This window comes from Puntigrus tetrazona, chromosome 3 (genome assembly GCF_018831695.1).
Source record: "Puntigrus tetrazona isolate hp1 chromosome 3, ASM1883169v1, whole genome shotgun sequence".
Classification (NCBI taxonomy): domain Eukaryota; kingdom Metazoa; phylum Chordata; class Actinopteri; order Cypriniformes; family Cyprinidae; genus Puntigrus; species Puntigrus tetrazona.
In genome coordinates, this window is record NC_056701.1 from 29,827,001 (window position 1) to 29,854,486 (window position 27,486).

Sequence of the window (27,486 nt, forward strand, 5' to 3'; positions counted from 1 at the left end):
AGTCTGTTCTGGCCAAACAAGGTCTCTAAGCGACCCAGACTCCTAACGAACAATAAGTAGAAACTAGGAAATATTATAGTTAATTAATGATCCAAATTTAATCACAACTAGAGGGATCAGCAGTTACCTTTTAATAAATATAAATAAAATCATGAAAGATTGGAGTCAGATAAAATTATGTATAAGGTCAGTACTATAATTGGAAACAAAAGATTAATAAATATTAGTGATTTTTAACAAGACGCAAAAAAAAGAACGAACACGCATTGACCTTCGACCAGGGCCTCTGGATTCCGTTCTGCAGGAAAAGGGGGACCCTTACAAGGATTTAACTCATTTAAACTACAACAGTATTAGGATATTGTGACAAGTCGGCTGCCCCTCCCCTTTATTGTCATCATCTCCCCGTCCTTTATTCGCCGCCCTTCACCAGACTCCCGACAGGAGTGGGCGTGTTTGAGAGGAGGGGTGTGGTATTGGTCAGGTCTGGCGGCGTGTGACGAGGCACACCTTGAGTGAATTTAGCCTCTACCTGACCTGCACTTCCCCTGCAGCACGACGAGGACACCAGTTCCCCCGTTTATTTGGACACTTTTTTTGGTACCTTGTTTTGTCAATAAAAAGCCTCTCCGAGGCCTGACGCCACGCCCACTGTGTCTGTCGTTGGCTCCTCCCGTCACACTGGTGGAGAATGCGGGCAAGGCGGAGCTTAGATGTCACAGTTGGGCAACATCTGATGACGTCACCCCCTCTCACTCGTACCCACGTCGGGATGGAGGAATGACGGAGACTCGCTCCCAGCCACCAGAAAGGGTAAGTGACGCTTGCTTTACTGTTATTTTACCCGGTGGTTGGTTGAGCTTGCCGACTAACTCCCGGTTTCTCTGTCCCGGTGCGAGAGGGGAGTTGGCCGGAGAGGAATCAACGAGGACACCAGTTCTTCCTTTTTATTCGGACACTTTTCCCCCTGGACACCTTTTCTTTTAATAAAAAGCCTCTCCGAGGCCTGACGCCACGCCCACTGTGTCTGTCGTTGGCTCCTCCCGTCACAATATTCACAAGTTAGATTTTAACATAGTGTATGATTTTTTTTGTGTTTTGTATGGATAGCTATCAAACTCAAAACTTCCTTGATCCCCACTCTTCCCAGTACATCTCAGAAGAAGAGAGTTTGGACTCGACTTTGTGCCCTTGCATCATTAGGTCTTTCATTGACCAGATTAGCTGCGGTATAAAGAAAGGTCCCCCCAAGACATATTATCATTAACCCTCAAATTCTGGAGGGCTCGCTTCAACAGACGGACTGCTGCTTCTGCTATTCCATTTCTTTGAGAGGAACTTTGTACTACGTCTGGCTGCTTCCACTTCTAACTTTACTCTGTCTTGTGGATCTTGGAATCTGTGAAGAATTTTAAGAACAGACTTTGCTCCTATGAAATTTGATTCTGAGTCTGACCACAATTTCCTTGAATGTACCCTTAAAGCTGTAAATCTCTGATATGCTAGCAGAAATCCTTCAGTTGAATGATCCACATATCCACATGAACAGCTCTTGGGGCCATACAACACGATTCCCCAAACTTTTAGTTCCACCCTCTTCTTTACCTCATTTTTTACCACATAAGGTCCAAATAAATACAGGGTTGTGAACTCAAATGGTGCAGCTGGCTCTGTCTGCTCTGATGGAAGGCCTTCCATAGCCTGTCGGCACTGTTTTGTTTGTGCCTTTCTGGAAGTCACACAGCCATATATGGTCTTCTTTGCTAGCATGCAGCCCCTTGACAATGCTTCTCAATATACTTTCTAAGTTTGGCTGCATAAACGTTACCACACAATTCAGCCTTAACTGCTTCCCCTTTCTGATCCAAAAGGAGTTAATTTGGCCTTAGATTCAACTAGTCTCACCTCAATGTCCTTGTCTGATTCCCACCTGAAATATGCCACAGCTCCATAGGTCTTATCACTTCCATCAGAGAATGTAATTCCCCACGGTCTTCCTTTACAGCCTGCAAGTGTTGAACCTCTCCGGAACGTTACCTTACCAAGTTGCTTATACTCTTCAAAGAACTTGATGACTTCTTCACTGAGGCTTTCAAACAGTAGTTTATCCTATATATCTTTGGTTAAGTTTCCACATCCTGCTTCCTGAAAGGCCTTTCATACAAAGGCCCGTTCCAGCAATTAATTATATCCTCAGTAAGCTTGATTGCTGCTCCTCACTCCGCCATTTCATGGACTTGCCATCCTGACTCCCTCTTAAGCTGCTTTTCTGTTCTCAGAATTGTTAGGCAGAAAATATTCATAGTTCTGGGTCTTTATCTATGATTAGCTCACCTTACCTCTTCTCTGACATGTCTTCGGGTTTGAGCAGTATGGGCTGTAAAGAGAATTGATTAGAAACCTCAAGTCTCTGGCTTTGAGTCGTTTTTTCATCACGGGAAAGCCCGATAAGCTTTAACCAATGTAGGTTGAGCCAGAAAGAGAATTGATTATTTCATCTCCCGAGTCTTTCAAACTAATTCTAGTAAAGAACCTTTAGGATATTGCATATGCACGAACCGAGACAACTTGTTCTTCCTGAGTCACATTAAAGATTTGCTCAAAATGAACAAATCGCTCAAGAACTGGTCAATATTGTTTGTCAGTTTGACCCTGATTGAGCAGTGTTGCCAACATCTTTTAATGGAAAGTACCTAAAGCCAACTTGAAAAGTCGCTAATTGACAACATATGTTAATTTGCATAAACTTGGAGATAATTCACATAGACGAGATGCAGAAAGAAAATTACTCCGCACCGTTGAATTATTAAAAAAATTAAACACAAGGTGTAACAGCCACTTTGAGTCAATTATTCCTTACTTAATTATCAAGTACATAAATAAGGCAGTGACATATTGTAGTTTAGTTGTAATCTTTCAACTCACTCACATTTATATGTAAAAATTTAACAGACTTGTTTCATTCACTTGACCACAACATGTGAAAGATCCCATGCATTTACTCTTTCCTTGACAAAACTGGGACAGAAGTGGTCGAAAGTGGACAAAAGAGACAGGGATACAGGAACAGTCTGAATTTGAGATCCTATCAATCAAAACACATTTTAAACACAGGTGAAAATAAACCCATGGCTGTTTTGAATTATATCAATGGTGCTTCTGTGAACCTCAAGAGTGTCTTGTTTCTGCAAGTCTTTCCACAATGATGGCAGAGCAAAGGCTTCACTCTGGTGTTATTACAAGACCCATGTCACACTGTTCATTTATCAACACAGTTCTCTCTCATATGTGAAACCTCATGTGGTGATTACATGCTGCTTTATTTTTGAAACTCTTTCCGCAGTGACCACATGTAAATTGCTTCTCTCCATTGTGACGATCTATGTGCCTTTTAAGGCTTCCTTTTTGGCTAAAATGTCTTCCACACTGTTGGCAAGTGAAAGGCTTCTCTCCGGTGTGAGTTCTTATGTGATCTTCCAAGTGTCGTTTATGATTAAACCCCTTTCCGCACTGAGGACATGTGTAGGGTTGCTCTCCAGAGTGAAGTCTCATGTGGTGTTCAAACTGTTGTTTTTGGCAGAAACTCTTTCCACACTCAGAACACATGTAGGGTTTCTCTCTATGAGTTCTCATGTGGACTTCGAGACTTTCATGTTGATCAAAACTCTTTCCACACTGATCATACGTGTGAAGCTGCTCTCCAGTGTGAATTCTCACGTGTCTGGTAAAGATTTCATTTTCAGTAAAACTTATTCCACACTGTTGACAGGTGAAAAGATTTTTTCCAGTGTGAACGGTTATGTGGGAGTTAAGGTTTTCTTTCCGGTTGAAACCTCTTCCACACTGTTGGCAGGTGTAAGGCTTCTCTCCAGTGTGAACACTCATGTGTCTATCAAGATTTCCTTTTTGGTTGAAACTTCTTCCACACTGTTGGCAAGAAAAAGGCTTCTCTCCTGTGTGGATTCTTATGTGGTCTTCTAAGCGTCCTTTATGACTAAACTTCTTTCCACACTGAGGACATGTGTAGGACTGCTTTCCAGAGTGTTTTTTCATATGGCTTTCAAAGCGTAGTTTTCGACGGAAACTCTTTCCACAATGAGGGCATGTGTATAGTTTCTTTGTATGAGTTCTCATGTGAGCTTCAAGGTTTTCATGTTGATCAAAACTTGTTCCACACCGACAGCAGGTGTAAGCATTCTCTCCATAGTGAACTCTCATGTGTCTGTTAAGGTTTCCTTTTAAACTGAAACTCTGTCCACAGTGTTGGCAGATATAAGGCTTCTCTCCAGTGTGAACTCTCATGTGTCTTTTAAAACCCCCTGTTTGACTGAAACTCTTTCCACACTGTTGGCAGGTGAAATGCTGACTTCTTCCTGTCTTTTGAGTCCTTTTCCTTAAAGTCTTTTGAGTCTTTGAACAGCTAAATGTTTCTCCAGTTATTAAATCATGGTCTTTCTCGTCTATTTCATTCAGTACTTCACACTCCTCTTTTAGTGCCATCAGGTCTAAGGAGAAAAAAAAACACAAATTAATGTTAACCCCACTTTAATAAGAAAAACACAAGACATCAGAACATTAAATTATGTAAAGTGTCAAAGCTAACATACAACTACATCCATTATCCACTAAGAAACTGAAAAGGTGTTGCATGCAATCTGAGAAACTCATATTTTGGATGTCTCATTATTTAAGCTCTTATTATCAAACTGCTGGGTGTTTCTCAAGTAATCCCCCTAACCTAAGCCCAAACCTAAAACTCATTATCAGGAAACAGGGTCTGTCTATAAACGCCCTGGTGTAATAACTCCAATTACTTTGTTGCAGAGACCTCCTCGCTACGTCCCCACTGACACGGTACTGCCGACATGCACTGTATGATCTTAATTATTGCCAGATTAAAGTTTGGATTTACTTTTCTTGGTTTGTGCTTAAACTAACAGAAAACATTAGATGTATTTCCACTCTGTTTTTGTCAAATTTGTTCAAGTGAAATAATATAATCCAAATTTAAGTTTACCATGGTGAAGTTGGACATTCTGGCAGATATGATAAGAATTATAATTGGTGTTTATATGATTTATGACATCAACATTATGATACTTCCATCGTCAATATACTCACAACTCTTACAAATGGCATGCTTTTATCATCTGACCGTGGTTGTATCTCATTATTAGTGCTATTAGATCTTAGCGCTGCATGCAAAGCTATCGACCACCACATTCTATTGAATAGAAAACTATGTTGGCATTATATCGCTCATAAGTGAAATATGGAGAATCTCAAGGCTCAATACTAGGGACCTTACTTTTTACACTTTACACGTTACCTCTGGGAGATATAATCAGAAGACATGGCTCTAGCTTTCACTATTATGCTGATGCTACTCAGCTGTATATTTCTTCACGGCCTGGTGATACACACAAAATTGAGCAACTAACAGAAGGCATAGTTGATATAAAAAACCAAACTGGATGATAAGTAACTCAATACCACATTCTGAAAAAACAGGTGCTAATTATTGGACCTAAAAACCCCACATATAATAATCTAGAACACAGTCTAACACTTGATGGCTGCTCTGTTAATTCTTCATCATCAGTTAGGAACCTAGGTGTGCTGTTTGACAGCAATCTTTCCTTTGAAAACTATGTTTCTAGCATCTGTAAAACTGTTTTTCCATCTCAAAAATGTATCCAAATTACGATCTATGCTATCAACATCAAATGCAGAAATGTTAATTCCCCACGTCTTCCTTTCCAGCCTGCAAGTGTTGAACCTCATGACCTTGAGGTTAGAATATTGTAATGCTTTATTGTGGTTGTTCTGCACACTTGATAAACTTTAGCTGCTTGATGAACAAATGCTTGATAAACAAATTTTAGAGTCCTTACTAAAACTAGGAAGTATGACCATATTAGCCTGGTTCTGTGAACACTGCACTGGCTCACTATTAAAGATCAGATAAATTGTATAATCTTGTTTATTACGTATTAAGACTTAAATGGCTTAGCTCCTCAATACTTGAGTGGGCTCTTATCACATTATCGTCCTTAAACCTAATCTGACATAACTGCATTTGAACTAGATCATTGAACTAGAAATGAAGTGATGGTCATCTGGCCAGAGGAGAACTGGTACCAACTAAGCCTGGTTTCTCAGGAGTTTTTTTCTCCATTCTGTATGGATGTGGTTTTGGTTCCTTGCTGCTGACCCCTCTGGCTTGTTGAGTTGGGGACACATAATTTCTAGGGATCGTTGATTTGCAGAGTACCTGGCCTTTTTGCGGGTCTCTGTGAGGGGTGCTGGAAAGTGCTCCAACTGGAGGCTCTGTCGTTCTTCTGGGGGACTTCAGCGCTCACGTTGGTAATGCTAGTGACACCTGGAGGGGCGTGATTGGGAGGAACAGCCACTTGATCTGAACCCGAGTGGTGTTCTGTTGTTGGACTTCTGTGGTAGTCATGGTTTGTCCATAACGAACACCATGTTCAAGCACAAGGGTGTCCTGACCCCTGTAAAGTAGATCTTCAACTCCCACCTCCTGCAGAGCTTTGACCGGATCCCGAGGGAGGGCTGTTGACATTGAGTCCAAGTGGACTATATTCTCTGCCTCCATTGTTGACGTGGCTGTTTGGAGCTGTGACTGTAAAGTCTCCTGTCTACTGCCTACTGCCTGTCGTGGCAGTAAGCCATGAACCCGGTAGTAGACACCGGAAGTAAGGGATGCCCACTTGTACTGAGGGAATCTGCTGACTTCAATTGGGGATATTGTCAGGTGGTGGAAGACTTCAAGGATCTCCTCAATCCCACCAATGCATCTTCCACTGAGGAAGGCTGCTCCTCCAAATTGAGAGAGGCCAACTGGGCCCTAATGCCCAGTTTAGGGACACTAAACACTAACAAAACAAAAAACAAACAAAGCTACAAGCGCTCTCTTGGGTGAAACTATAACAATAACATATCTGGCAATCTCTGTGCATATTTACATTTGTGCTCTGGAGAGCATCGATTGTTTCTGATCAGTGCAGCCAATCACAGACACATCTACTGAACCAGACTGAGATGAGTGACAGACAGTTTTTTTAAAAACATTTTAAATGTAAGTCACGTGAAGTTTATTTTAGTAAGCCTTTTTTCTTCAAGCTTCTGAAAAATGAGCGCATCTTTTTCATAATATTAGCACCCCTTAATCTGTATATAATTCTAAAAGCTATCCGTCCCTATTTTTTTTTTTTTTTGTGCAAACTATCACTTTAAAAGGTCCTACATTTGATATAAAAAACAGATACCTAGATATATAATGGTACCATTTGGAACAACGTTTTTTTTTTCTTAAACACTCCTCTTTGGACAGAACTTTTCTGTTGGCCACAAATAAAATAACTGACTTTTACCTCTGTAAATTAGTTTGTCGCCAATTTAAAAAAGTCCTAAATATCAAATAAAACAGCTGAAATCCTTTACAAAAAGAAAGCTGCAAGAGTGAACAAAAACTTGTGCCAAATAAGAGTTAACTTGGACAGTTCGGCTTTGAGAACAAAAACCAACCTGTTTGTTCTTCAGTTTCTTCATGTTTGTCTCTAAACGTTTCATCGATGCTCACGTCTTCACTCTCCTCTTTAATAAACTCCATCTTTGTTTGTTCTTCAGTGTCTTCATGTTTAACGCTGAGTGTTTCTTCCCTCTCCTCTTTAATAAACGCCATCTTTTAATAGAGTTTTTCTTTGTCCTGTTTAAGGTGAGAATAATTAACAGAAAGAAAAGAAAAGTTACATCTCACATCAGCTCCCTATTTCAGTAGTTAGTGCACTGGCAGGGGATGACCTGATTAGAAAAACATTTAAAACTTTATTTTACACTTTTGCTTAACATTAGGTGTTTAATGAACAGTATACTACATTTAATCGCTATCGTACTTTAAGAAATACTTCTTTTTTTTAAGTATTTTGTGTTTGTTCTTGTTTTAAGCAGCGATCGATGATTCAAAACAGCGAGTCATTTTGTGAAGCGATTGATTCAATTGACTCGGAGTTCCGAATCGGTGTTTACGATGATCTGAATCACTAAACAGAACTAAATCACACGCAGCGTGGATGCGCTTTACTCACGCACAATATTATTACAGAAAATATCACACCCAAAAATTATAAAGCGTGCCTCGCTTGTAAACCATATAGAATAGGTTTGAACGCGTTTGTATGAATTCAAACACTTTAAATGATGACCACAAACCTTTGTTCAGCTGAAACTCGGGCGCGCGACGCAGCCTTATGACGTCACGCCACCAGATCAAAATAAAAATCCCCAAAGTGTATGAATATTTACATAAAGAAAATGCACACTCGTTCATTCATTCACGTATTTATGGGGACATCCATTTCCACAATTACTTCCTGTGTTTATTTATACATTTACTTAATTGTCTTATGTGAACATGTATTTTTTTTATACCCTTCTTTGTCAGCAAGGGACAAGTTCTGACACCAGATATAATTAATCTGAACATGGAGCACTGTATTCGGGTTTTAAAAGCCCAAACTGAATGCAGTTTTAGGATATAACAGGTTTTGACCATTTGCTGACCATTTACACCATCGTATAATAAACAGTAAGCGAAAGTATTTATTTTTTTCCCTATGAAACATTTTGACTCGCCAATTTTTTGCTCTACCAATCTGCACTAACTGTGAGTAAGTTTTCTCTTTGGAGCGTTTGAAGGCAACTCAATAAAAAACGTTCAAGCCTATCTGGTCTTAGCTAACGTGTGAAAGTGTGGCCACACTTTACCGGTTTTTTTTTTCAGCGAGCCCTTTGCCTATCTGTATATCCGTAGGTCCCGTATTGCTCAGTGCCTCCGGTAGATAAGTTTCCACTCGTTTAGCGAGTTGTGTCTTGTACGGTTTTGTGGACCATATCTAACTGGGCCTGGCTAACGTGATTTTGTTTGGTGTGGTTGTACTACTTTCTGTGATTGCTGTCTTAAACTATTATAAACAGATCCGTTGACATTGGTTATGTTTCACAAGACCTAAAAGTAGCTGCCTTAACTCCAATCCTTAAGGATTTTCAGACTAATTTCAGACCAATATCAAACCTCTCCTTTGTTGCTAAAACACCAGAGAAGGTAGTCTTACTTAGGAAAACATAATCTTTATGTTTCAATCTGGTTATCTTCCCAAAAACAACTGCTGTTAATGATCTCGTTCTGGTTTCTGATTCAGGTGCCCACAGCCATGCATTCTCCTTGATCTGAGGGCATCCTTTGGTACTGTCTGCCACACTCTACTTCTTTCTCAACTATGTGCTATAGGTTTTACTGGTGCTGCTCCTCAGTGGTTAGGTTTATATAAAATATCATATATTTTGGATAGACAGCAATTCGTTAGGATAGATAAGAATAGACCTCGCACTGTCACTATTTCTTGTGACATTTTTAATATTACTTGCACCTAATGTAATGGTCTAGTGACTCTCTCTCTCTCTCAATAGGTATATTTTTAGGTTTGACACTACACGCAGATGTCACAGTTCGAGACATACCGGAGTTCGGAGGTCATGGTTCGATGCAATTTCGGTACAACTGGGAAAAAAAAACTTAATTTACTATGCTCCATTTCTTTACTGGATTTTGACATCAAGACTTCAAAAGCTTGTTGCTTGAAAAAGTTTAAAGATAGAGACGTAGATTAGCATATTATGACGTCATACTCATTTGCATGTTGTTGTGGGTTTAGGAGAAAAGAGGAAACCAACAGTAACACAGGGGAAAGTACTAAATTATTACTACATTACTATAGTAGTAAAACGTTTATTATTCTCTCAGTGTCAAGTACTTTATCGTTTCATAAAATGTGTGCTCAATCTAAGAAAACCCAACACATGGCGAAATCGTAGCTATTTTATATATCATATGGGTTCAAGCCATTTCCAAAACAGTTTTTATTTTGTCCATAGCTTGATCATAACAGACGTTATGGCGCTCTGAATTTGGCAGATAGCTATGGGATTTTGAGAAATATGGGCTTCCCTTCATGGGTTTAACGAGAGCTGTAGAGCTATACTTCATCATTACACAGATTTTTACAAAAAAACACCTGCCAAAGGGAAATGAACTGACCAATGTACAGCAAAGTTCGCTTTGAGAATGAAAACCAACCTGTTTGTTCCTCATTTTTGACTCTGAATGTTTCTTTGATGCTTATGTCTTCTCTCCCTGTCTTTGCTTGTTCTTCAATGTCTTCATGTTTGACTCTGAACGTTTCTTCACTCTCCTCTTTAATCAACGCCATCTTTATTAGTGTGTGTGGCGTGGATCGCTTCAGCGCGAGTTTGTCTGTGTGTCTGAACTATCCTGAAAAAAGAAAAGAAAGAGATAAATCCCTGGATGTGTCTTAATCAGCTCTTATGACACCATTTTACATGTATAATTTTAGAAGTATTATTATATTTTTCCAAATGCATTTATTCATACATTCTTCCCACGTTTATTCATGCATCAAAGGGTTAGCTCACCCCATAATAAGCACATAAAGACATTGTGCCAAGAATAGATCCCTGAGGGACACCACAAGGAAGGTGAGCTGATGGAGACACAGATCGTCCAAAGTTTTATTAGACAGATCAGACCTAATCCAAGATACCAGACGGTTCTGATGAATGGTTCCAAAGCAGCGGCGAGGTTTAAAAGCACAAGCATTGCACTAAGAGATCGTTAAATCATTCAAAAGTTCTTACTGTAAAAGCTTTTAAATCATGAAATCACTCTAAAATGCATGCAAATCTTTGCCAGCATTGTACCTCAAGGACCGTATTGTCCTTGTGGTACAATGTATTTCTCTACGTTTAAAAAGGGACTCATTTCTCCGATCTCCACCGCTACAGCCACGTGGGCCCAATTCGGCAACCCCCTTTAAACTTGTCAACAGTTTGCCCTTGCCTTAGGCGAAAAGATTGAACGAATATTAAGTATTGCTTTTAACCGTCGCCACATAACATTAAAGTTAAGACAGAAGTTGATTTGAACTTGACAGAGTTGAGGTTTTGTTCGAAATCAGAGGGCGATTCATTCAAATGGATCCAAACACAGTGCTACCAGCTTCACTTTATTACAGTTTTTCTCAATTGCTAAAACACTATAACCAGTCTTTTGAACTAAAATTTCAAAACTATAACGCCATTTTTGAAAAAGCACACCCATTTCCCTAAACTATAAACACTATTCCCTGCTTTGACACATGAGTTATATTTGGTGAGCTGTTACTGCAAAACTCTACACACAAATCCCTACATTTCTCAGTGCTTACACCATGTGGTCATTTAGAAAGCACTAGCATTCAATAATGTTAACTTAACACAGCACAGCTTGAGCTCAATTAGCACACAATTAACCAAGTGGAAACACTAGGAGTCAAAATTTATCACACACCAATCAGAACCTTCGATGGATAGATAAAAGGGCCCAAGTCAACTTATTCAGGTTTGAAACAATGGATCCAAAAGAGAGACGTCAGGGGAGAGAGAAGTCAGAGGACACCAGTAGAGTGGAGTAGAGAGAGGAGGAAGAAGTAGAGGAGGACGTGGTGAGAGGAGGAGGAGAGGTGGTGGAGGAGGAGGAGGAGGAGGAAGAGGAGAGGAGGAGGAGGAGGAGGAGGAGGAGGAGGAGGAGGAGGAGGAGGACGACAACAACAACAAGGAAGGGGAAGAGCAAGGGCAAGGAGACAAGCAGTCTCGGATGAAATTCGAGCCACTATAGTTGACCATGTTCTTGTCCATGGTATGACTATGAGGGAGGCTGGGCAACGAGTACAGCCAAATTTGAGTCGCTTCACTGTTGCCTCCATCATCAGAACCTTCAGGGAGGAAAACAGGTAGATGTTGTTGCAGTAAGACTGCTCTGTACAGTAACTTTTGAGTGCTGAACTCATGCTGTGACAACACATACACTGTTGTACTATGCTACTGTAATAAAGAAATGCATCAAATTGCCTTGCATACAGAGTTTCTGTATGTTTCCATTTTTTTCCTGTAAAAAGGATGTGGGACAGTTACAGTAATAAGTGCTTCTATTTTTGCAGGACACAGAGACGACCACCTGGTGGAGGCAGGCTAAGGCTTTTGTCAGAGGAGCAAGAGAGGGAGCTTGTGAACATGGTAATTGCCAATAATGTAATCCGCCTGCGAGAGATTCAAAGGAGAGTGATTGAGGATGATCATCATTTTCGAGGGATAAATGCCATCAGCCTCTCCACAATTGATCGCATCCTCCGAAAGAACCAATTCCGGATGAAACAGGTGTACTGCGTCCCTTTCGAACGAAACTCTGACAGAGTGAAAAACCAACGAGTGGAATATGTTCAGGTATGAGTTTTGATTTTGTATGAAGTATTGTGTTCCATCACAGCATAGCAGTTTATGCTGCCATTTGTGCCCTCTTGAACTGTGGTTCAGGGTAGTGATTTACTCTACTGTGTTTTGTGTTTTGCAGAGAATGTTTGAGATTGAAGGACGGCCTGTTCCCCATGAAATGATCTTTGTGGATGAGGCAGGTTTTAACCTGACCAAAAGGAGGAGAAGAGGGAGGAACAGAATTGGTCATCGGGCTATTGTAAATGTCCCTGGTCAGCGTGGAGGGAATGTCACTATGTGCGCAGCCATCAGCCAATGAGGGGTACTCCACCGCCATGCCATTCTAGGACCCTATAATACTATGCTCCTCCTTGCTTTCCTTGATGGTCTAAGAGAGCATATGTTCCAGCTGGACTACAGGGAACCAGCACAGCCAGAGCAGCCTCACTACGTTGTTGTTTGGGATAATGTCAGCTTCCATCATGCTGTTCTGGTTTGTGACTGGTTTACCAATAACCCAGGTTTTCTAACATCTTTCTGCCTGCATACTCTCCCTTTCTAAACCCGATAGAGGAGTTTTTTTTTCGGCATGGCGGTGGAAAGTGTATGACAGAGAGCCTTATGTCCGTGTTCACCTCCTCCAGGCCATGGAAGAAGCCTGCCTAGACATAACAGTAGATGCATGCCAGGGGTGGATCAGGCATGCAAGAGGATTTTACTCCCCGCTGCCTGGCTGGGGCCAATATAGCCTGTGACGTAGATGAGATTCTCTGGCCTGACCCAGACCAAAGACAGGATGCTGAGGTGGAATAATTTTTGTGTATGTGTTGTACTGTATAGTACATGAATAAAAATTTGCCAGTGTACATTGGTTGCGTCTTTTTTGTTCATCATGTGAAAATGTTTTTTGAGGAAGAACCACAAGCAACATAACTTGCCAGTTTTGGAAATATTGTTTTTAATTTATTGCACCAGTGTGTAAGACTATGTTGTAGTGTGAGTGTTTTTGAGGCCTTGTGTGTGATGTCTGAAGGCAAATTTTGATTTTTCAGCAAGAGTGAATGGTTTTGAGTGTAGAGCTTCATTTTGACCTGAAAATAGGATGTTTGGGAAATTGGGTGAGACGTTATGGATTTGTGTTTACTGTTTTGAGAATACGAGGCATAGTTTCAAGAAATGTGTTTAAGCAATTGAGAAAAACTGTAAACCAGTTTATTTATTTTATAATGGCTACAAAGGTTCTTGAAGGATGTACAGGTTCTTCGGTCTTTCAGGCATCTACTTCCTGTTGGAGCGTCAAAATGCACGCAGAGAACGATTTGCTCTGAACAGCAGTCTTCTGATGGACCTCACCGAGGCATTCTCTTTCCTCCAACTAGATTAGGACCAGTTTTTACTCCACACATCTTATCGCCTCAACCAACTTAGAAAAAACTGATAGTCTCAGGATATCTAATTAATTAGATTCTTCTTCTGCTCGAGTCTATTTGACGAACACATTTATGCTTATGCTAATTATGTTCATGCTATTGGATAATATCGTGAAAGAAACAGTTGAATTAATGGAAACGAGGCATGTTTAAGGAACGTTCTCCCACTGGTTATGGATTATTTGATTCCTCGTGACCCGGTGGGAGACAAAGGAAAGGTTTATAAGCATAACGTGTTTTTATTAGCAACTGTATTCTTGTGTATTAAGAATTGTTTTTAGTGTATTAAGTACAAAACTAGAAAATAGAGCACTTTAATTACATTACGGAAGTGTACTCGTTTTGTTTTTTACCTGAGAAGTGACTTTCAACCAATCAAAACAACTAACATTTAAACATGAAAACCAGACTTTAAACGTTTTTAAATCTAAAAACCTAGCTGAAATAGTTTTTAAAAGAAAGCGGCGTACAAAAACACCAGCCAAAGGAAAAGGCAGAGTTACAGTTCAGCTTGGAGAAAGAAAACCAACCCGTCTCACTTTCTTCACGTTTGAATGTTTCTTCGCTCTCCTCCTTGATGGACACCGTCTTCATCTGCTCCTCAGCATCTTCTTCACCTTTCACCGTTTCTTTGCTCTCCTCCTTGATGAACGCCATCTCTGTAAAACCGCCAGGAGTTTTCCCGCCTTTTGGACACCTTCTCCTGATCAAAACAAGAAAGAGAGAAAAACTCGACCGGCTTGCTCCGTAGTCAGCACACTAGCGAGGGGACGAGTAGACGCAGGCTTTAACGTTCACACGTTTTTTAAGTGTGGCGATTCAAAACAGCGAGTCATTCTGTGAACTGATAGGTTTTTAATAGACAGAATTAATAATTAAATTAAAAATCTGACACAGTGCTTTTTTCATTATCAGATAAAATCGTGAATTCTAACGCTTTAAATGAAGACCAAACCTTTCTTGGCTGAAGTGTTGAAATATTTAAAGACATGCAAAAATAGCATGTTAAAGGTATTTGAAAAAAAAATATATTGATATTTTATTATTAATAATTTTATTTAAGATTTATTTAAATAAGATTTATTTGCTTTGCTTGTAATTATGCTTGCTTTCAAAGAGGATTTGAAGATCCTCTTTCAGAAATGAAGCTAACAACCCCATTTTTAAAATGTGGTATTTTAATGGTCTTTAATAGCAATCGAATTACGAAACAATTCCTCAACAAATATAAAATATCACAATGCAATATTATTAAAACATTAAAGTGTACGAACTCCTGAATTTGTGGTCGTTTTAACTATTAAAACATTGAATAAACCAATTGCTGTGATAAAACACAACAAACTGTGAATATGTTACTTTTTAAAGCTTTTATTCTAGAATCGCATTTCAGTTTATTTAATGTGAACCCAAATTATACCAGTTAAAGTTTAAAAACGATGTTTAATTAGATCCATTTACATTTGTATCTCAACGTTAACATTTAATTATCCTAACAAGCGATACAATATGTAAAGAATATATGTATATGTTTTATCCAGTGTGCCTGTGATTCATTTTAAACAACTTGATGGAAAAAAGTGATACAATGCAGCTTATATTCTCCATTGTGTGTAACTACACGAATCTCTAGATTCAATAAATTTCAGAAGATTCAATAAATCTACGCTAGTAATCACCCTCACGTCTGTTTATCTATTTTCCTTTAGCTTAAACCTCAATGAAATTCACACATAAACATAACACCTCTGTCATGGTGCCATATGCAGTTTTGCGTGTTTCAATTGTCGTTTTACGAAAGCTTCCAGTGCAGTTTATTTTAATCGTAGTCTACGTGCAAGAGACGAGCCAAGCTCAAAAGGTTGACTTAAAAACCTCTAAAAAACCTCCACACACCGGTAATAGCGTGATTGAGGGGTGTACAGGAATGCAGAAATTAAAGACTTATTTTGAATAGAATAACAACACAACCCTGTACATATTCAACCAGGTTTATTTGCATTTAATGTGATAAGTGCTTCGTTACTCAACAAAAGTGCTCACAATGTTTAACTCATAATTATTCAAATAGAATAGAACCCTGATCGCTGCTGATCCATCAGTCAATATTGCATGATTGTAATTTTCACATTATGGTTATGATAAACAGATGCATCCCTAATATATATCTATATATGTGTGTGTGTGTGTGTGTGTGTGTGTGTGTGAACAGCATTCCTGTAATGTCTTGGTTTTTACCTGCGATTAAATATTTTCACTCACAGAATCAAATATAATAAAGTAGTAAACAGAACATTGCATGAAGAAATGGGGACAGAAGCGATACAGAGTCTGTGAAGCTCAAGATTGTCTGGTTTCTGCAAGTCTTTCCACAGACGAAAGGCTTCTCTTTGTTGTTATTACATGACCCATGTTACACTGACAACATAAAATCAGTTAGGATGGTTTTCAGGGCCTGAAAATGGAGATTGCTACCGAGTGGAAGGGGTAACCCAAGCTCTCAAATGTGATCTGAACTCCCAAACTCCTGGAGGGCCAGTTCTGAATCACACCTGCTCAGAGATGTCTAGTAATCCCGAAGAGCTTGATTAACTGGATCAGGTGTGTTTGATTAGGGTTGGAGCTACTATCCAGAGCTGTGACCCTCCAGGAATCAAGTTTGAGACCAGTGCGGGACAACACGCCCAAATGCACCGCTTGGCTGCATTGAATTATATCAGGGGTGCTTCTGTTAAGCTCAAGATTGTCTGGTTTCTGCAAGTCTTTCCACAGAGCAAAGGCTTCTCTCTGGTGTTATTACATGACCCATGTTACATTGGCAGCATAAAATCAGCTAGGATGGTTTTCAGGGCCTGAAAAGGCGTAACCCAAGCTCTCAAATGTGAAACCTCATGTGGTACTTAAGTCCTGCTCTATATCTGAATCTCTTTCCGCAGTGACCACATATACAGGGCTTCTCTCCGGTGTGAACTCTCATGTGCCTGTCGAGGTTTCCTTTTTGGCTGAAGCATTTCCCACACTGCTGGCAGGTGAAAGGCTTCTCTCCGGTGTGAGTTCTTATGTGGTCCTCAAAGCGTCCTTTATGATTAAACCACTTTCCACACTGAGGACAGATGTAGGGCTTCTCTCGACGAGTTCTCATGTGGACGTCGAGGACGTCCTGTTGATCAAAACTCTTCTCACACTGATCGTATGTGTACGGCTGCTCTCCGGTGTGAATTTTCATGTGGCAGTGAAGGTTTCCTTTTCGGTTGAAACTCCTTCCGCACTGCGGGCACTTGTAGGGCTTCTCTCCGGTGTGAACGCTCATGTGAAGCCCGAGCTGTCCAGACTGAGTGAAACTCCTCCCACACTGCTGACAGGTGTACGGCTTCTCTCCGGTGTGAATCCTCATGTGTCTTTTAAGACTTACTCTATGACTGAAATGCTTTCCACACTGCTGGCAGGCAAAGGGCTTCTCTCCGGTGTGAACTCTCATGTGGACTTCAAGGTGTCGATGTTGAGTGAAACTCCTTCCACACTGTTGACACGCGTATAGTTTCTCTCCTGTGTGGATACTCACAGACCTGTTAATGCTTTCTGTTTGACTGAAACCCTTTTCAAACGGTTGGCAGGCGATATAACTTCCTCCCGTCGTTTGAGCCATTTTTCTTGAAGTCTTTTCTGTCTGTGAACAGTTAAAGGATTTTTCCCCATTCATGAAATCACGATCTTTCTCATCCGCTTCATTGAGTTCTTCACTCTTCTCTTTCAGTGCCATCGGGTCTAAGGTAAAAATATAAGTTAACCAGAGTTTCATGACACAGAACAACAGACATCAAAGCATACTAAAGTTTAAAAGGATGTTTTTCTCATCCGTGTGAACCAAAATGATAATCTCGCCCACAATTATCTAAGTTAAAGTTGAAGTGAATAACCAGGTAAATTGCCGCTACTTCTTTCCGATGATAAGCCATGAGTGAGGTTAATGAATGATTTCCTGCCTGATACACCATATACCAAAACAGTAATGTAGACAACTTTATTTATCTAGTAATGAATTTAGGTCATTTAGCCTTGGCTAGGTTGAGTCGAAAGTGATGGACCTTCATCTGGCAAGAAGTGTCTGTGAGACAAGTAGCTCAGAAAAGCCATGTGTCTGAATGACAGAACCCCGGAGAAGAGAAAGTAGCTGAGGAACCCCAGTATGGATGACCTCACCTCTCCAAGATATCTGACCTATCAGAGATGTGAGACTCAAACCACTGGAGAAAGAGTTGAGAGAAGGGTCTGGGATTCCTAGAGTTGAGGATCTGTGATCTGGTGGTTAAAAGCAGTACCCCATCACAGCAAGATTAGTTTGAAGATTAGGAATCCACTCTTGCCAATTGTAGGACAAAAAGTGCAAGGCTGCCTCGGTTAAATGTTCTGAAGCCAGATTGTTGGTTGTTAAGGAGGTTGTTCTGTGTGAAACGCAGAGACTTGGTTGAACACAGCTCGTTCAAGTGTTTTTGTAATGAAAGGAAGAAGGGAAACTGGTCGGTCTTAAGTGGTGGGGTTAAACGAACCTGTCTAAATGCTAGGGAAAAACACCGGTGTGAAGGGACGAGTTAATGATGTGAGTGAAAAGCCATGTTTCTGAATGACAGAACCTAGCGTAGCCATGTAGACAGAGAAGAGAAACGGTCCGAGAAGCGAGCCCTGAGGAACCCCAGTAGCTGGATGACTCTGACACCTCACCTCTCCTACATATCTGACCTATCAGAGACTCAAACCACTAGAGCGCGGTTCCTGAGATGTCATTTGCCAAAAGAGCTGACAGGAGCATCTGGAACCTCTAGAGTAGAGGATCTGGGATCTGATTAATGATGTGAGTGAGAGCAGGTACAACTGTAGAAAAAATGGCTTGAATAAGATGAAGAACGTGGCAAAGTCGCCAGGGGATGAGGACGAAGGAGATAAATGTTTTGAAAAGCATGCAAGCATTGTCGATATTATTAGCTGCAGGAGGGCAGACGGTGTATAAAAACTCACGCCTAAGGAAAATGAATTAAGAAGACGCTTTGAGAAGGAAAACAGACCTGTTTGTTCCTCAGCATCTTCATGTCTGAATGTTTCTTTACTCTTCACTTCTTCACTCTTTTTTTTAATACGCTCCATCTTTACAACCGCGCGTCAGTCAGGTTTTTCCGTGTTTGAACACTTTGTCCTGTATAAGATGAGAATAATTAACAGAAACTAAAACAAAAACAACAAAGACATCTAGTATAGTACACTTAATCAACTCGATTCAAGTGTTTTTTTCACATTTCACATTAAAAGCACTATACCCTGGCTTGATTTGTTCTGCCAAAACCGTGTGACCTGTGACATCCGAAGCTTGATTTTCGCACACAACCATGTGACTGCTTAGTATTGTGATTCAAATCACGTTAAAAACACTTGCGCAGTTTCAAGTGTCACCAACTTCCTTGAAAAGAGGATTCTTTAGCTGAACAAATGTTGAATGTTAGTTATTTTGTATTTATGTCAATATGGCATGAGGTCCACTTAAACAGCTAATATTAGGTACTTTTTGAGATATATATATATATATATATATATATATATATATATATATATATATATATATATATATAGTGTAAAACAATGTCTGACATGTTAAAAATGTATTTATATAGACGTATTATCTTCCTTGCATTTGTTCTTATAGCACAAACCGACTTATTATCTGAAATCGTTTAAAAAGGGCTGGGTGGTCTGGGACTCAAACACGGTTTTTTCCCCTTCTGACCACGCGATGTCGCTAGTGCGCACCGTGTGGAAAAAACCTCGAGCAATGACCCTTTTCACGATGGCTCCGTGCTCCGCAAAGCTTCATTTGCCCATCACTATAGAATAGTTCAGTACCACAGCGTTTACAGTCGCTCGTAAACCTCACAAAACGCGCTAAACGCGTCCGTGTGAACGCTAACCCTTCAAACGACGAAGACCACAAACCTTTCTCCAGCTGAGCCGCAGACGCAGGAGCGCGGCGCGGTCTTATGACGTCACGCCACCCGATCAAAATAAAAGTCCCGTTCGCGTCTACAAAGTGCGTAGATAAATATAGGAAATCTATGCGAATAATATAAATCGTCTCAATCGTTTTTTTTTCTTGGTGTAATTATAATAAGAATTTATTCGTTCATTTATGATTTCCCCAATTAATTATTTTCATGTTTATTCATACTTGATGTCGATTTGACGTCAAATGTTAGTCAAGATTTGATCAAGACAATGTATAGCAATATTTTATATACAAGTTTACCTTGGAGGTGGTAGACTCTTACTGTAAGAGTCATTTTGTTAAGGTGTGTTTCGTTAATTAGCATCGTTTACGTTCCCTTTAAGTTTGATTAAGCCTACTTTGTCATATCTTGTGCGTGTTGAAACCACCTCATTGTGGATTTGTTCTTCATCTATTCAATGCTAAGTTTGTGCTAAGATCAGGTAGATCTCTGAGACATTTTGTTTGCTGGCTGCCATGGCTGAAATACGTTGTATTTTCCAACAACTGGCAACCCGGATGTCTACTCTGGGGTACTAGTTCAAGTCAAAGTCAAATAACTGGCTGTAGCACTGTTTTTAAGAGAAATGGTGTAAACTTTGCATGTTTTTTTTTTTTAAACCGCTAGCATTGTGGTATCTTTGATTGATTACAGTAAAAAAAAAAACCTTCTTTGAGAAGAAAATGCTTTGCATGATTTTGAAATGATTTTCAACTCCGGTGGTCTTTAAAGTTCTGCTTTATTCTTTTGAATTCACACAAATGTCTTCAGTTTTAAAAGTCTCATTCAAAGTCTCTTATGATTACTACTTTAGACTGAGATACAGATTTGAAATGTTACACATTATAATGCATATAATGAATGCAAATCAATTAATAATAGTCCAAACTAACACTTTCAAGCTTCATTCAGACTATACAATTATTATAACCTATGCTGGATAACAAAATTTTTAAGATTTACTGAACATTTGCGAGAGGTGAGGTTTAGTTTTCTCTTATGTAATCACAAAGTGCATCCAGTTTTTGTAAGGTACTTCTCAAGTTCAAAAATGCCGGGTGGAGTTTGGCTTTTCTCGTGTGGCCAGTTTTCAATCCAGGTATGGTTTCCCAAAATGTACTGCGGACTGAAAACAACAGTAAAGTGAAGCTGAAACTCATAAAATTGCTGTACATGTGAACAATAATCTCTACATGTGGCCCAGAACACTGAGGTTTGACCAGAACGACCAAAAGCGTGTCATTTTTTTTACTTTTTTCAAAATACACCATATTTCGACAAATATAATTGAATAGCCTATAAACGCATACTGCGCAGGCAAATCCTGTTATTTGCAAACACAGTGGACGCCTACCTTGTATCTAGGTTTTGCATGTCTATATATTGGCCCATGATGAGGTAGGACTTGTCTTTCTCCAAACCCAAAGATTCCTTGCAACCGGGACGAGCCAAAAACAGTCTGTTTTTCCCTACTGGAGCCACATCGGTGCCTGCAGGACAGAACAACGACTAGGAAATAATTCATTTAATGCGAATCAGATACTTTTTAGATGTTTCGTGATCAGCGGAGAAACATGGAAAGGAAAATGAACCATACCTTCTTTCAAGACCTGCTCCACCTTCATGTCATAGATGTGAATTGTGGGTTTCAGATCCATCTCCTCCACTTTAACTTTATAAACTGTCAAACAGTTGCGTTGTATTGTTATTTGTAGTTAGAGAAGTAAGGCTCAGTTGAAATATTATTTATAGCAAGATTTTCTGTGATTTGTATTTTTAACTGTCAAGAGGATTTGTGAATTAACCCACAGAACTAAATACATTTACCATAATCCATGCCATGTTCACAGGCTTTATCCAAACGATCCTTGTCTTTGACATGTTTCCTCTGGGAACTGCAACCTTCTGTTTAAATAGAAGATAATGTTCTTCAGAGGCGGAAAGTTCAGAGGTCAGAGAAACATCCAAAAATTCATCATGTTGAGAACGTATATAAATCTGAGCATCATCAGCGTAAAAGTGCTAGCTTAGGTTGGGGGATAGCAGCTGACAAAGAGGAAAAAGAAATACTAAAAAGCAAGGGACCAAGAACCAACAGGATCTACCTCAGATCCGTAAAAACAAACTGGCTGTGACCCATAAAATACGACCTGAACCAATTTAGGACAATCCCAGGAACACCAACCGTTTCCAGTCGATTAAGTAAAAGCATGTGGTCAACCGTGTCGAAGGCTGAACTGAGATCAAGTAAGACTATTCTTAAGAGCATTTCTGAGAGGTTTTAAACATACGGGCGCTGGATCTGTATTTATCAAGCTGTAAGTGCTGAGAATTCACAAAATGTACTCCTACTTTCAAACTTAATTGTAAAAGCAAGTCATCAGATTTCCTAAAGCTAAGAATCACTCTCCCAGTTATTTAAGACGACTGAGAGGGCTTGTGGTTGCGCTTGAGGAAACCGAGATGTACGTGCACAAAGATACGTAAGAGCAGTTAATCAAATGGTTACATTTCTCGGTTGTTCAAAACGAGCAAAGAACATATACATTACAAAGGAACATCAAAACTGACTTCAGTTTACTGCAAGTATTATATGCTCTTTAAAAAACAATCCGTTGGACAGCAAGATGTCATGAATCAGCTCTAAGACTGATTTAATTCTACACTTCACTTAAAGCATGACTGTGATGCTTGATAAACTAACTTTTTAAGCGCAGTTTTGAGCCAAGAATTTACACTTAAGTCCATTGTTAGCAGTGTTTTTGAGAGTAACTCTTAGAAGCTTAATAAATATGGCCCTGATCCTTCTCAAGCAGGTCTTCATTACTAATGATCATTTAATTAATCACTTAAGTATTTCTATTAAATTGAACTCTTTGAGGATTTGCTTTCTCCTCTGGTGAAATCAGGCACTGAGTTCACGGCTGGAACAAACAGGACTTTTAGTTTGACTCACTATTCAGACATAATCTAGCTTTCACAAAGTAGTAGTAAGAAGTAAATAGTATACAGCAGACACTGTCAATCCCAAAAACAAAGAAGATGATTATGGCATCTAGATGTAACCATTTTGGTCCAACCTCAACAGTCTGTTAAGCAAATTAAAGGCTGGTCTGTTTTTACAAACACTTTAACTAACATTACAAGTGCACAGCTTGGAACGAAATGCAACGCTACAGGATATTTCCCATTTACATGATTTCATTGCAGTGGTGTTATCTGTGGCTTTGGTACCTTCTGCACACTGGCACAGGTCTTCCTTACACAATCTGTGTATCGCGGCATCTTTCCTTTCGGGGTGGTAGAACTTTGTACAGCGTGCATCTGGAACAAACACGGGTTTAATTAAGGGGGGGGTCAAATGATTAAAAATATCACTCATCCAGGCAATCCCACACAACCACAACTAATTTTGAAATATGGACAACGCTATTTTGATTATTCGTTTTCTAGTGTGTTATGTAGCTGCAGAGTTACAAAGCTCAAAGTCTCACACAAAAAAGGATTCATTGCATCTAAATGGCAAGGCTGATCCAGACTGGCCTGAAACACCTCATGAAAACATGCCCTGACATGTCTACGTCGAGAAAGACGTCATGGTTTCAGTAACGCAGGCTTTCATATTGAATTTCATTCGTCCTAGTTTCGATTTATGAGCGGTTGAAAAAGCAATCAAGATGGCACATTTACAATATTATGATTATGGTTAAATAAGAAAAAAGAAATCCAATCAGGGTGGTAATTACTGTTGATAAAGGACATTATTAATAAGACTACTGAAGACATTGTTTATTGTCTTGACATCTATTTTGAAATTTGAATGTTGTATCCAAATCCAGTGTAATTTTTTAAAAGTTTACTTTTACTCATAATGAAGGGATAATTGTAAGCATTTTGTTTGATTAATTCTAACATGTTGAATTAAGTGATAATAGTGCTTGTAATGTTTCGAAATGTAATGTTTAGTGAATCAAGTTCCGAAAATGTTAATTGGGTGGGTAGTAAATACAGTTTGTACAATATAAAAATCATTGTCTATAGAACGTCCCCATGAAACATGGAAACCTGTGTGTGTACAGCTCACCTGGTGAGTAATATTCATATACTGTGACTGTGGCAGGTTGTAGGAGACCGACATTAAACAGCTTGTGCATTCTGAAGGCAATTTTTTCTGCCTTTTTATGAGAAACCTTTTGAGAATTAAAATGTTCAAGAAACATACAAAAATGTACATTATGATAACATTCAGTTTCTTTCTTGTATTATAGCCATAGGTTAGAACTAAGTAATGTGCATAGCAAAAGCCCTGGTGTCAACCACCGCCACTGCTTGGCGTCTATGGGAGTATTAAAATGAACACAGAAGCAGTGTTAAAATGAACAAAGTAATTAAGAGATTCAGTGATTGATGACTAACTATGAAACCTGATGTTAACACACAGAATTGCCGAAGAAAGAAGAAAATCACAATCATAAAGTCACCTTTACAGTGATCATTGTTGACTTTGGTTGGGTTACTCAACGAATCTCTTAATTACTTTGTTAAGTAAATCTTAACACTCTGTACTCTGAACCCATAATTGGTTCATTTGATACCAGGGATTTCGCTGTGTCACAAAGATGAAAACACTGACATAGATTACATAGGTTACTGCATATTAACGATCGATCTGTCAGTAATACATGGCATCGTTGGGATACATAGTAGCTGACGTACCTTATCCAAGTAGAGGATGAGGGATCCTCGCTCTGAGAGCACAGTGTTATTTTCCACTTTCTGAACGTATCTGTCCTTTCCTGTGGACAGCTGAGTGTAAAAAAATAGGAAGCGTCGTTAAAATCGTTTATGTGATATTCTTTTCTCTGTATGCATAGGACTTGTTTCGCTTCCAGAAGCGGAATCGCTTAACAGATCGTTCATCGGTTTATCATCACAGCACCGATTTAAGATCATTTTCACGGCGGTAAATCCAGTCGGCATTCCAATATCCAAAATAGTCATGGTGGCATCGGTTTTGTTGTTTTTGTACCTGGGAAGATGGAGGACACAATGCAGAGACACTCAATGCACACAACTTTATGTTCTGCATTAAAACGTTCAATACATTTTTAGTGATATTACAGCCTGAACTAATGAACTAAGTTCTAAATGTTTTCTTAACATTAAAACAATGAACCTTTTTTTTTCTACGTACATGAATTCCATAGTGAGCTTGTAAGTGTCAATGTCTTCTTTGTTTGCTGAAAGCCAAACAAAAAGACAAGCATGTTAACTATTCAAATAAACAACCAACACACAACAAAGTGTTTTGGAGGTTTTCCTTAAGCTCTGAATGTACTCTATGAAGTACCACAGAAAGAGCATGGACTTACTCTTAATAGCATCATCTTTCTCCATTTTAAGAGTCAGGTCAAAGAATTTACAGTCCGATTTCTTTTCAGTAGGTCTGGCGTGAGTACAGCGACAGAATCTGCACATGGCAGCACGCGTCTCAGGTCAGATTTTACGCTTTAATCTTACTGTAGACTCTATAAAGCTCATGTATGCTCACCGATAGAATGGCTTTTCCGGATCCTTTAGCGGTTATATTGAAATTCTCGCTTATCGCCACTCTGTTGAGTGAATGCAGACGTATTTGAGTCACCAAAATCAAATCCGCAATATAATAGCGATACCTGAAGATTGGGTGGAGTCATAACCCCCATAGTGAGACTGTTGTCTGGAAAGCCAGTGCTGCCCTTGCTGCTGTCAAACTCTTTTGCGTAATAAGGCTGCTTTTAGCGTAAGCCGTTGCCTCTTGCGGTGATAGCTCCGTTCAGGGACATCCAGTACAGATCGTCTGTTACCAAACACCAACAGACCGACTGTAAAGCTCAACAAGTCTCTCCGAACCATTTCCCATTGGTTTATCACATGGCGAATCTTACCAGTGTAAACCCAAGCATACGGTATTCCTTTGTAATGTTTGGCCACATTACAAATAATATGCCTTCAACTCTATTTTTAAATACAGTGTCTAAAATGAGACACTGTGTGAAAAAGTCGCACTTTTGAGGTCACGAACAGGAGGCCGTATATTGTCCTTCGAGTTTACATTGAACAGCAGATTATTCACGGTTCCATTTATAACAGCAAGTCTTTCAGGTCTGAAGCAGCACAACAACCCCAGATGATTACACTACCACCACCATATTTAACTGTTGGTGTGATGTTCTTTTCTTAAAATGCTGTGCTACTTACACACCAGATACAATGGGACAGTATTTTTCTAAATCTTGAGGATCATCAAGGTGTTTTTGGGCAAAACTGAGACAAGCATTTTTATTCTTTTTGCTCAGCAGTGGTTTTCTTCTTGAACTCGCCCAGTCTCTTTCTTATGATGAGTCATGAACACTGACCTTAACACTGGGAGCAAGTGAGGCCTGCAGTTCTTAGATGTTTATCGTGGGGTCTTTATGACCTCTTGGATGATCGTTGCTGTGCTAATTTTGGTCCGCTGTTCACTTCTGGTAGATTTACCGCCGTTCCATGTTTTCACTATTTGTGGATAATGGCTACTCTCATTTGTTTCTGAATCTCAACATGATGTGTGTAGCTTTTGAGGATCACTTTTGGTCTAACTTGTCCAGGTGTGGCAGTAAATCATGCCTGGGTTATTATTATATTATTACTTCATGTGTATCTCTCTGGTACACCTCATCTAGCTTCATCTTTGAGTTAACTCATTAGTACACAACTTAAATAATTGTAGAGATTCTAATTACATTCAAAATTATGGAGTACACATATATAAACTACTTAAAATAAAGTGTATTAAGGTTGTGCCAAATTAAGTAGCTGTGTAACACACTTAATTCTGTTACGTATGTCTAACAGTAGCAGCCTGTTACATCTACATTATGTTTAATAATTTAGTTAGATTTTCTAGTATTATTTCATGCTACGAATTAAGTGCCACAATCAGATAATTACTCTTTATTAAGACTCTGTGTTATGAAAACATCAGTGAGTATTAAAAACCATACTAAAGTTGACTCTGAACACTGTTACTTCACAAGGCATGAAACGATACTTTCTAGAAACAAACAATTGTTACCCAGAATGGATTTTTACTGTTGTAATGGGTTACTGTCAATCTAACATTTTACAGCAATTTTACAGCGTGGGGATTTTCAGAAGGGAGAAATCCACCCCTCAGTATACCCATAATATCTATTTGTGTTTTATGTTTCACATCTCAACATTATGCAAAAAAATTATTCCTCTTGGATTTATTTTAATGACTTGACTGACCTTTTTCTTGGGTAGAATGTTGAATCAGGATGTTTTATTGAGTTTGTTCTCATTGTACCATGGCGTGGGGCGTCAATGCTGCGTGAGATCGGTCAACTTTGAAATTCGATCTTCTAAGAAGGCAACAGCCTTACTGATGTTTTGATGCAGACTCTAAAAAGTCGTATAAAAAAATAAAATAATGATTTTGTTAATACAAAGTGGTGGCGCTATACTTCGTTGGCTTTTGCTTTATATCTCTTCCTCTTGCAAGCGATCACAACAAAAGGCCGTCAACAAGGCGTCAAGCGTCATCACCCTGTCGTCACAGTGGAACCAGCACTGAAAGTAGCACGCTGTTGAGCTATCTTCACACAAATACATAGTGCAAATAAAGTTATAAAAATAAA

General features: G+C 39.3%; 1 protein-coding gene and 1 pseudogene across 1 annotated transcript; both read right to left on the reverse strand.

The window, feature by feature from the left end:
• Positions 1–2,806: 2,806 nt before the first annotated feature.
• On the reverse strand, positions 2,807–19,808 carry LOC122341406 (zinc finger protein 345-like). The gene is made up of 7 exons (XM_043234735.1): positions 19,755–19,808; positions 18,836–18,963; positions 16,652–17,540; positions 14,315–14,478; positions 11,758–11,849; positions 7,549–7,705; positions 2,807–4,505 (listed from the first exon to the last, which is right to left on the reverse strand). Exons 2-7 carry the CDS (start codon positions 18,912–18,914, stop codon positions 3,283–3,285), a joined length of 2,604 nt encoding a protein of 867 aa, XP_043090670.1. The 5' UTR covers positions 18,915–18,963; positions 19,755–19,808; the 3' UTR covers positions 2,807–3,282.
• A 951-nt stretch (positions 19,809–20,759) lies between these two features.
• LOC122341407 overlaps positions 20,760–27,486 on the reverse strand; it is a 7,193-nt pseudogene continuing 466 nt past the window's right edge.

Excerpts from the sequence above, each read along its gene's own strand:
- LOC122341406 (XM_043234735.1), bottom strand. The coding sequence starts at position 18,914 with ATGGAGCGTATTAAAAAAAAGAGTGAAGAAGTGAAGAGTAAAGAAACA. Across the intron at positions 14,479-16,651 it reads CACATGAGGTTTCACATTTG|GAGAAGGTGTCCAAAAGGCG; the intron begins AGAGCTTGGGTT and ends TGTTTTGATCAG. Across the intron at positions 4,506-7,548 it reads AGAAACTGAAGAACAAACAG|ACCTGATGGCACTAAAAGAG; the intron begins GTTGGTTTTTGT and ends TTTTCTCCTTAG.